We start from the raw sequence: 13,013 nt of genomic DNA, 5'->3' as shown, positions 1-13,013 counted from the left end.
CACCACTTCCACAGGGGCTATCCTTAAAGGGGTTATCCAGTGCTACAAAAACATGGCCACTTTCTTTCAGAGACAACACAACTCTTGTCTCCAGTTCAGGTGCGGTTTGCAATTAAGCTCCATTCACTTCTATGGAACTGAGCAGCAAAACCCCGCCCAAGCTGGAGACAAGAGTGGAGCTGTCTCTGTTTCTATAGCGCTGGATAACCCCTTTAAGCTTTGAGTACCTTGTTTGGCAGACACAGTTTGAAAATCTTCAAGCCATTGCCTTTAAACATACACTTTGCACAGTGGGCTACTACTACAATTTCCTCTTCTTCAAACTACAATTCGAACTCTAAGGCTTTTTTTTTACTATATTTAAATTTTATACACATTTTAAATTCGATGAGGGATTGCCATGTCAATTTTATTCTTACTTTTCTAAATTTGTTGGTATATTAGCTGTTTACAGAGGGATAGATGATACCGTAGAAAGATAAATACTGTCCATAGATGAAGAGATAGATCAGGTGTTTATATACAGAAACACCTAAAAAAAAATAGTAACACATTAGGTTTAACCTAATAAATGACATAATAATGGACACTGTGCCATGCATTTATACGCTATATAATCATTGCATTTCTTGGCACATTGTCAATGGGTACAGAAGTACAGTATAAAAGCCTGCACATTCTAAACGCCCTACCAGTCAGCTGAGATCCAGCAAGAATACACTGAGACTATATAACTAATTCCACTAGGTAATTTAACTTTTCACTTACAAAAATGTATTTCCTACTTTATACTTTACTTTTTAGTTGCATCATACATAGAAGTAGGTTTATCTCTTTAAGGGCATTTACCACAAGTGTTCTCCTTTGATGTGTTCTACAATATCTAGTTAGATATTAAGCAAACATACATTTTTGTTACAATCTACAAAAAGGTATCTAACTTGCAAAAATCACTTTTTTTTTTGTTAAACATTAATTTGCTTTAGGTGTACATTCGGGTGTGGATGGCTCCTTAGACAATGAAGTCTTGCGTAGTGATAGTTACGTTGTTTGGTAATTTTTAGGGTTAACATTGCATTAAACTGTGACCAATGTATTTTTCTAGGATCCACTGCAAGCATCATGGACGCCTCCAGTAAAGCTGTTTTCAACTTCTCATTTGACCTCATGAAAGAAATGTTGAAAACTGAAGGAGACAAGAACATATTTTACTCACCTCTCGGCATTTCTCTAGTGTTGAAAATGGCTATGTTGGGCACAAGTGGAAATACTAAAACTGAAATAGAAAAGGTACTTTCACTCTGCAATTGTTATGTATTTTTTAGATGTATTTAAAGGGAATTCTTCTAATCATAGTTACCTTCTGGTATATTATTCAGATAAATCATACCAAATCATTGAGGGGAAACAATTGGTATTTTAATTCAAGACAACTTCTGTAATCTGACATCCACTATGGTGGACAGCCTATCATTTTGCATCTAGCTGTAAATCTTTAGCAAATAGATGATTCTACCTAAGGAGTTTGAAGCTGGCTGCTCATTGTAGACCTGGCTGCTCAAGCAATACATGGTAGGCTCAAATCTGCCATGACCATAAGGTAATGACATCTGTATTCCACAACCTTCTGAAGAGTGATGATTTCAGCTACAACTTGCAGTATAGCTGAAAAATAACTGGATATGAAAAAACCTTAGATATGATTGTCCATCAATGCTGAAAGTTGTTGAACACTTTTGTTTTTGGAATCATGGAGTTTACAGATCATGAATATTCACCAATGTTATCTTGTACTATGTGTTGTAAACTACTATGAATGTTTTGATGACATTATACTCATGTCACTTTCATAATAATGTTGCAGGTGATATTAATGACAAGCCTGCTATGTTCTACACACAACAGGAAGCGTCAGGCTACTATTAGGCTTAGTGGCTAGAGTGAAAATTGCAAGATTTCAGGATTATAGTAAGATAGCAAAATGGAATATTAGAAGGAAAAAAATCACCAATTTTTTAAAAATATGTTAAATATAAACATTCCATTTAAACAGTGGCTCACTTTCTCATGACCAATTCAATTTAAGTCATGGTCAGAAGACTAGTTAAAACCAGTCATCTAGCAGACACCTGTACCTTTAGGATTTATTGAGGACACAGGGGAGAAATCACAAAAAAAAACCTTTAAAAACTATTCTAAAGTAACCAAACTATATTAATACACGAGAGTGTCTGGATAACCAGCTTGAATGAGCACTTTATGGCCCTTACATTGTCTAGACGGGGGTATCCTACATGATACAAGAATCAATATGCAGAATACTGCCTAAAAATTCTTACAGCACTATGCAGGTTTTACATGAAAACCTGTGCAATAAAAATATTATGTGTGTGTGTGTAAGTTACCTTAATATTTGTAGAATGAACAGTTATTCATGTTAAATTCTCTTTTCCATTTCAGGTTCTTCATGTTTCTGAAGAATGTCCAACACAGGTACAAGTATGCCTTTCATAAATATGTTGTGCCCTTATACTTACAACAGAAGTGTTGCCTACCTACTAAAGAAACTCTGTGTACATTTTTTCAGGACCTGACCCTGAGAAATACCAGGGGGCCACCCTGGTATTTCCCTATTTATGTTCCAATACTCGCAACTGAGTGGGACTTAAGGGGCTATCTATCAGGGTGGTGTGATGCTCTCCCCCAATCATGGAGGCACCCCGTGGCAACTGGCTAGAGATATCTGGCTATCCCGTGTTTTGAGACTCGCAACCGAGACTCCACGGACTCTTGTTTTGCATATTTAAATTTTTGGGGGCATCAGTGGAGACTCTTGATTGAGTACTTCATTGGAGTTTTTTTCACTGTTCTCCTTGAGTTCAGTGATTACTGTGTTTTGTTGGTTGATATGTCGGATTACATGTCAGAAGTTACTAGAAATTACAGTAGTAATAATAGTTTCTTCCAACATTACCCAAAATGAAATACAAAGTTTTCCTTCTCATGACTTCATGATGTCTAATATACAACAATGTTTTCATCTGATCTCTTCTGGTTATGTGCATTATAGGACTGTCAAGGCCTCCCATCAAGCATAAAAGCACTTCTGTCAAACCAAGCAGGCAAAAAGTATGATCTGAAGGTTGTAAATGCACTTTTTGGAGAAAAGACCATCACATTTCTAGAAGTAAGTTGCAAATTTAAGATTTTGTTATACTACTATTCTCTTGAAACTGTTAGGCTATGATAATGAACATTATTTTCGGCCGTCATTATCAATAGATGGATGACTTTTCCTCATAAATGCCGTCCCGTTTCTGTAGTGGGAACATAGCTTTAGGGTGTAACATTTTTCATGCAATCTATGGGGGAGATTTATGAAAGGGTGTAAATATACACCTGGTGTAAACGGCCCACAGCAACCAATCACAGCTCAGCTTCTGGCTCTGGTAGAATAAAAGCTGAGCTGTGATTGGTTGCGGTGGGCAGTTTACACCAGGTGTATATTTACACCCTTTCATAAATCTCCACCTATGTGTTTAACGGTTTAATGAATTTTGTTTTTACTTACAGTATGTGTAAGATGTACAGGGTAATGTTGTCTAAAAATCGCTATATATTATTATGAAGCTTCATTCTTAGAAGATTAGAAAACTATCTAAAACTTTCCATGATCCCTATTATTTCATTGTACCAGCATCTCTTATTTCACCTTAGGGCTGCGTTCACACTACGTATATTTCAGTCAGTATTGTGGTCCTCATATTGCAACCAAAACCAGGAGTGGATTAAAAACACAGAAAGGATCTGTCAACACAATGTTAAAATTGAGTGGATGGCTGCCATATAACAGTAAATAACTGCCATTGTTTCAATATAACGGCCGTTGTTCTAAAATAACAGCAAATATTTGCCATTAAATGGCAGCCGTCCACTCAATTTCAACATTGTGTGAACAGATCCTTTCTGTGTTTTTAATCCACTCCTGGTTTTGGTTGCAATACTGACTGAAATATACGTAGTGTGAACCCAGCCTAAATGTATTGACAAATTGATAACAATCTGTTACCAATCACCTTGCATATAGGATGTGCCCTTAACACTGTTAAGTCATTGCTGGCAGTATCAAGCTATGTGCAACACCAAAAAACCTTTGTTTTGTATTGCACCGTGTGTTATGAGAAATGTACTGGATTAGAAACACATGGGGGGAGATTTATCAGACATGGTGTAAAGTGAAACTGGCTCAGTTGCCCCTAGCAACCAGATTCCACCTTTCATTTTCCACAGAGTCTGTGAGGAATGAAAGGTGGAATCTAACTGGTTGCTAGGGGCAACTGAGCCAGTTTCACTTTACACCATGTTTGCTAAATCTCCCCCATTGTTTTCTTCAAGAAACAGCACTTACCTGTCCATGGGTTATGTCTGTGTAGCAGCTAAGCTCTACTGAACTGAACAGAGACGAGTTACTATGCCAGACTCAATCTGTGGACAGTATGTAAAAAAGCAGCAGTCTTTTTTAAACCCTGAACAACTAATTTAAAGGTCCTTCTACATTAAATTTATGAATTGTTTTTTTCAGCAATATTTGCAGCTTATAAAAAAGGAATTCAATGTAGAGCTCAACCCTGCTGACTTCAAGAATAATGCAGAAATAGAAAGACAAAAAATAAATGAATGGGTAAAATGTTTAACAAATGGTAAGTTATTTCTCATCATCATACTACATATACTGCATAGGTGGAATTAGAGATGAGCAAATTTACAGTAATAATGAAGCAAAGCCTCAAGCCAGTGGCATAGCAAGGATTTATTTGGCGCAATAGCAAGAAACTATACGGGGCCCATTAATCCTGTGTGCATAGTTATTTGGTATGACTATACTTGCATATTTGGGAATACCACAAAGCCATTCTCTAATATATCCCTATTATCTGGACGAGAAACATAATCTAAAAATAAAGAAGGAAGACATTTGGAGTTCAAACTCCCTATAGCTGACTCAGAGCTTATCAGAGGACACACGTTTCTTACATTTAGATGTTCTTGCAGATCAATGACAAGAACTAAATACAATTTTGCCATAATTTGTTAAAATCTGTTTTTTAGGAGAAACTAAGACCATAGAGGTATCATGTAACAGGGAACAGATATGGGCCCACTAAGTTAAAAAAACGGTTTGGCATTGGACCATACCCGGTAGAGGAGTCTAAGTACCATCTAGGTTTTCCCCCTACATTCTACTCCAGGATGGCAAAGCTGATCTTATGTCCCCATAAAGGTACATAAGCATAGTCAGCACACTAGGTTGAAGACTGGAGAATGAGAATAACCAAGGATGAGGCAGAGGTGTAGTTCGATAAAGGCAGATGGTCAAGCAAGGCAGGTGGCAAAGGTGTTTAGACCAGCAATATGGATTGGCAACAGGAGAAAGAGTACAGTACAGGATGTGATCAGGCAGAATTAGATTTCAGGAAACAATCATGGGCAGAATACATGCATATAAATACAGTATTTAATTTTATACACTTTGATAAATGAGGACCATAAACTGTACAGATACTGTAACTACCTATGTTAACATAGCTGTGTGACTGTGTTAACAGTTGTATAGCTGCTGCTAAGATGACAATTTTCTATGTAAAAGACCAGCCATAAGGGTCCCTTCCATATATAACCTTTAAAGGATAGACATAAGCAGAAACTTACTTCACACCTTACGAACATGAAGCTTTCACTGATCCACTGGTACCTCAATTTGGTCCGACCTTTATTAGTGAGGTATAGTTTGTTTGCAATACTTACTGTCTTACAAATGACATCTGGGTATATTTTTGTTTGTAACCTTGGAATGCAAAAATTCTTAATGTTTAAAATAAGTAGAAACAAAGCCAAATAGTGAACCCAGTGCATATTTGTTTGTGTGTGCTAGTTTCTGTGCCTGTTTTATCATCCTAGGTAAAATTACAGACCTGTACGCTGAAGGAAAACTTGATGGATCAACAGTTTTGGCCTTAGTAAATGCAATTTACTTTAAGGGTCAATGGGCAATCAAGTTCAATCCAGAAAATACAAGAGAAGAAACTTTCAACGTGAACAAGGTAGATCTGCTATTTATGGTTTTTATATAAAGTAAGAAAAAGAGTAATTCTCTAGTCGAGTTCAGACATGGTATCTGTTTTAAAGACGTATTCCGAACTTGGACGTTTGGTATATTCACAAAATATATAATTAATGCCTGATATATGTGGGTCTCACTTTTGGGGCTCCCCCTATATGAAGAAGTGGGGTCTCCTGACAAGCCTAGGAAGGCAGATAAAACATGCCATATGTTATTGTGGTGGAACATTCACTTTAAAGTTTTGATATAACAAAGTCTCACCATGAGCAAATCCACCTCAGCACATGCAGCAGCGTGTGAACTGTGACTAGTTTGCCCTCCTATATGGGTGGTGCTCAATCATCAGTCACAGATGCATGAAAACGAAATCTTCATATAGAGGTTAAAGATGAGGCACTCACCCAGCCATCGGTAATAATGTTGCTAAGGTTTATTCAAGTCTCATCTCGGAAGCACAGAACGTGGTCGAGTGAGTGAGCGGTCGACAGCCTGTTTCATGTGATGACGTTCACGCTTCCTCCCCCCCCCCGATACTGGCAGCATCGCCACAGCACACACACTATTCCAGCTGTACCTGGCACTTGGTGTCAGCTTACTCTTCTATAGAGTCCTATGATGTTCTGAGTGTATTCTCTTTTGGAACCCCCAACTAACCCCCCTCCCAGTTTTCAGTGTTTTTATGGGGCCCAATGAATCCTAGCTATGTCCCTGGCTGAGGATACTTACCTTGAATGTCTATGAAAGTCTCATCTTCAGGATGTTATGTATATTTTAAGTATATGTATGGATGTATAGTTCTTGACACATCTCATTCACATCATAAATGTGTTTGCCGTAAAATTAGTTTGTACAGATTTTCTGTATGGGAAATTAAAGCAAATCTTCGTTTTTTTTTTATAGAAGCTTATAAAAAGCAGGTGCATATTTTCAGTTTCCTAACATACTTTTTTTGCCAACAGCTCTAGTGATGTGGACTACAAATGAATAATGTAAATTTACCATAAGGTAGATTGATTCTATATGCATACCAAGAATTCTATTAACCAATAGTCATTGCTACACTTACAAGTAATAGTAATAACGGCCATTGTTGCAGTTTGCAACACTGGCCGCTATTTATTGAAAACATCTAATGACTTTGTGTTCTATGGAATCCCGTCCGGAGTGTATACACACAGTATACACTCTGGCCGGGATTTTTGTGAAAACTCCATAAGATAAAAAAAAATATAAAAATTAAATTAAAAAAAATTATTTTATTTCTTCTAGAATGAAAAGAAGACAATTCAGATGATGTCTCACAGTGGAAAGTTTAAATTTGCTGCCCTTCCAGACATAAAGAGCAAGGTTCTGCTGCTTCCTTATCAAGAAGACATAAGCATGATCATAGTGTTACCAGATGAGACTGAAGGAATCAAAGAGGTACAGTAAAAAAATTTCTTTTTTTTTTAATGTGCTGGAGCTCATGGCCGGTCTTACACACTGAACTTAAATGGGTATTCCAGGAAAAGTTCACTTTTCCTCTATCCACAGGAAAGAGGAAAAGTAGGAGATCGCGGGGGTCCAACCCCTGAACCTCCCGGCAATCTCTATATTAGACCCCGCCAGCTCTGTTATGAATAGAACCCTGGGTCCGCACGTGACCTGTGGCTCTATTCATTACTATGGAGTAAAGGAAAGAGCCGAGTATGGCGGAAAAGTGCTGTGCTCAGCTATTTCCGTCGCTCCATAGGAATGAGTAGAGGAGCGGATCACGTGCCGAGCCAGAGCTCTACTCATAACAGAGCCAGTGGGGAGTCTGGTTTTCTCTGACTGTTGGCTCTCTACAGACTTAGACCAAAATTACATAAGTGCATATTTATAGACTGTAGAATTTATCCATCCCTCTTTCCTTCATCCATCTCCGTGACCTGCAAATCATAGCTGGACACAGACATAGAATGCAAGGAAGGACTGCAAACACTTTGCAGACATTGTCATATGATTCAGACATAACTATACTACAAGTGATGACAAACATCTGTCCCTTCATTCTACTGATCAGCGTGGGTCTCAGCACTAAGACCCTGATCGATACAAACCTCTGATATGTCGCTATGACATGTCAGAAATTTAATGATAGGTACCCTTTAAGCAACAATCTTTCCATGTGTCCATGCAGGCAACGATCAAACGAGTACCAAAAACGCGTTCGTATGTCATTAATCACATCTTTTGAGCTGACCATAAAATCATTGTTAAACGTTCGCAAACCTTTTGTTGTATGTACACATTGATTGTTCGCAATTACGAATGTTCGTATCCTAGAGTACAGGAACGATCGTAATTACAATCACAATTGCAATTGTTCCAAGTATTATGGTGAATGATTTCAGCTCATTCTCAAAAGCAATCGTTAATCAGTGTAAATGAAAAATCGCTTTCTCTAATAGGACCCTCATGCTGGGTTTACACGAAACGATAATTGGCCCGATCGTACGATTAACGCTGTCGGAGTAACGATTTTTTTTCCATAACGATCAGCGTTTAGACGGTACGATATATCGTACGGAAAAATCGTTTTGAAATCGTTTTGCGATCGCGCGTCCGCAGCCCGGCCCCCCGCTCATCCGCAGCCGGCCCCACGGTCAACCACAGCCCCCTGCGCCGCCCTGATCGCCACCCCCGACACTCCGATCGCCACCCCCGCCGATGCCGCTCCGAACGCCCCGCCGCCGCTCCGATCGCCCCCGCCCCGGCCTCGAGCACACGTTACCTGCTCCGCGTAGCAGGTCTTCGAAATCCCTGGCTCCCCTCTTCAGTGCATTGATTGGCTGAAGAGGTGAGCCGGGAATTTCAAACGGCTCCTCTTCATCCAATCAGTGCTCCTCTTCAGCACTGATTGGCTGAACAGGAGCAGTTTGAAATTCCCGGATCCCCTCTTCAGCCAATCAATGCATGGCAGCACTGATTGGCTGAAGAGGAGCCATTTGCAATTCCCGGCTCACCTCTTCAGCCAATCAATGCACGGCAGCACTGATTGGCTGAAGAGGAGTCGTTTGAAATTCCCGGCTCACCTCTTCAGCCAATCAATGCACTGAAGAGGGGAGCCAGGGATTTCGAAGACCTGCTATGCGGAGCAGGTAACGTATGCTCATGGCTGGGGTGGCGGGGGCGATCAGAGCGGCGGGGGCGATCGCAACGGCGGCGGGGGGGGGCGATCGGGGCGGCGGGGGTGGCGATCGAGTCGGCGCAGGGGGCTGCGGATGAGTGGGGGGGGCGGGCTGTGGATGAGTGGGGGGCCAGGCTGCGGATGAGCGGGGGGCTGGGCTACGGGCGGCCGGACTTTTGCGCAACGACTGTTTACACGGAACGATCGGCAAATTTTTTGCGAACGACGATTTAAGAACAAGATAAAAGATCAAAATGAACGATTTCTCGCTCGTCGTTCGATCGTTTACTGCGTTTACACGTACGTTTATCGTTCGAATTCGATCGTTATCGTGCAAATTCGAACGATAATCGCTCCGTGTAAACCGAGCATAAGTGTCCATTTACACAGAAAGATTATCTGACAGATTATCTGCCAAAGATTTGACGCCAAAGCCAGGAACAGACTATAAACAGGGATCAGGTCATATAGGAAACACTGAGTTTTCTCCTCTTTTCAAATCCATTCCTGGCTTTGTCTACATTATTCTGCATAGAAGAACTATACATTAACCCCTTCAGGACCGGACTTTTTTTTTTTGCACTCTTGTTTTTTCCTCGTGTTTAAAACGCTATAGCACTTGCATTTTTTCACCTTAAGACCCACATGAGCCCTTATTTTTTGCGCCACTAATTGTACTTTGCAATGACATGCTTAAGTTTTGCATAAAGTACACTGCAAAACCCCCCAAAAATTAAATGTGATGAAATCGGAAAAAAAACATGCTTTTTTCAATTTGGGGAGTATTTGCATTTACGCCGGTTTACCTAGGGTGAAGCTGACTTGTTATACATGTCCCTCAAGTTGTTACGATTACAAGGATATATAACATGTATAACTTTTATTTTATGTGATGGCTTGTAAAAAATTCAAACCATTGTTAACAAATATATGTTCCTTAAAATCGCTCTATTCCCAGGCTTATAACCCTTTTATCCTTTGATCGATGGGGCTGTGTGAGGTGTCATTTTTTGCTGCATGACATGTTCTTTCTATCGGTACCTTGATTGCGCATATAGGGCTTCTTGATCGCTTTTTATTACAATTATTCTGGATTTGATGCGACCAAAAATGCACAATTTTGCACTTTGGAATTTTTTTTTAGCTTACGCCGTTTACCATGAGGGATCAGGAATTAAATAAATTTATAGTTCAGGCGATTACGCACACTGCGTTACCAAACATGTTTGTTTATTTATTTTTATTTGTAAAATGGGAAAAGGGGGGTGATTTAAACTTTTATTAGGGGAGGGGATTATTTATTAATAATACAACTTTTTTTTTTACACATATACTAGATGCCCCCCTGGGGGACTTCTAGTTTATGCACACTAATCTCTCATAGAGATCCATGCAGTATAGTTATACTGCATAGATCCATGAGATAGGCATTCTATTGCTTTCGGCTGCTGCCATTCGGGATCAGCGCCATTATGGCGAAGACTGACTGTCAGAGGAGATAGCCGAAGATGTAGCTGTAAATTAACTCTTTGTTGTCCTGTTTTGGTGCCTCATCTCCTTCCACCCCTCCCCTCTCCATAGACAACCATGAAGACAGGGGGGAGAGCTTCAAACTACTTTTTCATGATAAAAATGCATTTTTCGGCTAATAAACCCAATTACAAAGTTTCTTAAAATCGCCTGTACTATTGATTTCTGGAAAAAAAAATTAACGACAGTGACACTTTAAGGCTTCAGTCACGTCAGTATATTTTTGCCAGCCATATACAGTATCTTGTTGGCAATTGGTTGGTTGTTATGGAGGTAACATCTGTAAGATCTGCAAGGAATGCAGATCACATACACTTCTATTGGTGTGTCTGTGCCTTGACTTCTGTCCACACTAGGACATAGCCTTTTTTTGTCGCACAGCCTAATTGCAGAGCCACAAAAATTGCGGACTTGCGAAATAGGCACATAGAAGCCAACGGCATCTAAATTTTTCTGCAATTACGCATTTGCAATTATGGACAAATTTTGTGGACGTGTAATTGAGGCCTAAGAATTACGACATTTTTGTTATTATTTATTTATATGCATTGGAGCAATAAAAGCAAATTCTTTACAAAACACATTGCATTTCACACAAAGTTTATTTTGTTTAATTGTCTTTTTTTTGTCTTGTTGCTCTTTTAGTTAATGTCAAAGACAACACCCGAATTACTGACCAGCTTGGCCGAAACAAAAGACCTAAAAGAAACAGACATTGATGTCAAGATCCCAAAATTCAAACTGGAAGCAGACTATGAGCTAAAGTCAAAGTTAATAGAAATGGGGATGAAAGAAGTGTTCCAAGAAAATGCTGATTTATCAGGCATGTCTAATGCAAAGGGTTTCGTTCTGTCAAGTGTAGCTCACAAATCCTGTATAGATGTGAATGAAGAGGGTACTGAGGCAGCAGCTGCCACTGGTGCTGGAGTAAGTGCTACGGTTGCATATGTACGTAAGCAATTTACTGTTGACCATCCTTTCATGTTTTGCTTAGTAAACAACAAAGATATGCTTATGCTATTCTGTGGAGTTGTGTCATCTCCATGAATACTGCCTCTTTCAATTTCACTTTAAAAAGCATTCTATCAATTAGGATCAATATAATAAAGTGAACATGAAAAGTTTATTTTCTATCATTTTTATTAGAAAAATAATAAAAACTCCAGTAATGATGGTGTTGTTCAAACGCTAGGTCTATTACAAGTGGCCTGGCGCTCAATACTGACAGATGGAGGGAAATTTAAATGAGCAGATGCCCATGATTGTTGGTGCCTCTGCCTCCTCCCAACGGGGGAGGGGGGGTCGACAGTGTTTCCCAGAGGTCCCAGAGTTTTGAAAGTGGATGGTTGATAAATGTTACCTGCTGGTTAAAGAAGATGTAATGACCCCGGCAGTCACAAGGTGGCAGAACTGGACTTCAAGCTCAGCAGACACCTTTTTCCAGAACCTAACATTAGTTCTCAGTACTTCAATACACCAAGTTGTGTAACAGCCAGACAGTCAGAAAAACAAATACAGTGGTTCCTTGGATTACGAGCATAATTTGTTCCGGGACCGTGCTTGTAATCCAAATCCACTCTTAAACCAAAGCAAATTTCCCCATAAGAAATCATAGAAATGCAGACAATTGGTTCCACCCCCCAAAATGATTTATTATTCTGAATAACATGTAAAACAAATGAAACAAACATTTAGAAACAGCTGACAATGTCACATTGTAAGTTACTGTACAGTAATGGAGAGGATGGGAAACATAAGGGCTGACAGAGACTGCAGGGAGCATGAAGGAATGAGCAGGGCAGATGTATGCACATACATGCAGCACTGTCTGTCCTGGGAGAGAGGGGTTACAGCTCTGAAGAGTCCTGTCCCCTGATGTAAGCCCCAGCCTGCTGTATTGGCTATAATTTGGAAGGTGAGGGAGACATCCTGGGTCAGAGTACAGTGCTGTAGACCCCACTATGCAGACCATGCCCCTCCCCCACTCCCCCTCCCACCCAGAAAAGGGAGCTCTTAAACCAAAGCAATGCTCTTAAACAAAGTTACAATTTTAAAAAACTGTGAGCTCTTCTTGCAAAATGCTCTCAATCCAAGTTACTCTTAAACCAAGGTACCACTGTATATGAAAGTATGTATCAATTCAAACAATTGTAAACTACAAAAATAACAACTCACTATTGGCAGAGCCGTATGTACAGCTTGTGCTGCCCT

General features: G+C 39.7%; 1 protein-coding gene across 1 annotated transcript; it reads left to right on the top strand.

Annotated features, from left to right (window-relative positions):
• Positions 1-665: 665 nt before the first annotated feature.
• Positions 666-11,926, top strand: LOC138783416 (serpin B3-like). The gene is made up of 8 exons (XM_069958109.1): positions 666-747; positions 1,106-1,290; positions 2,461-2,493; positions 3,071-3,187; positions 4,583-4,700; positions 5,959-6,101; positions 7,391-7,543; positions 11,448-11,926. Exons 2-8 carry the CDS (start codon positions 1,123-1,125, stop codon positions 11,847-11,849), a joined length of 1,134 nt encoding a protein of 377 aa, XP_069814210.1. The 5' UTR covers positions 666-747; positions 1,106-1,122; the 3' UTR covers positions 11,850-11,926.
• The last annotated feature ends 1,087 nt before the right edge of the window (positions 11,927-13,013 follow it).

This window comes from Dendropsophus ebraccatus, chromosome 2 (genome assembly GCF_027789765.1).
Source record: "Dendropsophus ebraccatus isolate aDenEbr1 chromosome 2, aDenEbr1.pat, whole genome shotgun sequence".
Classification (NCBI taxonomy): domain Eukaryota; kingdom Metazoa; phylum Chordata; class Amphibia; order Anura; family Hylidae; genus Dendropsophus; species Dendropsophus ebraccatus.
The sequence above is the reverse complement of the archived record's forward strand: the minus strand, read 5'-3'. Positions and strand labels throughout refer to the sequence as shown.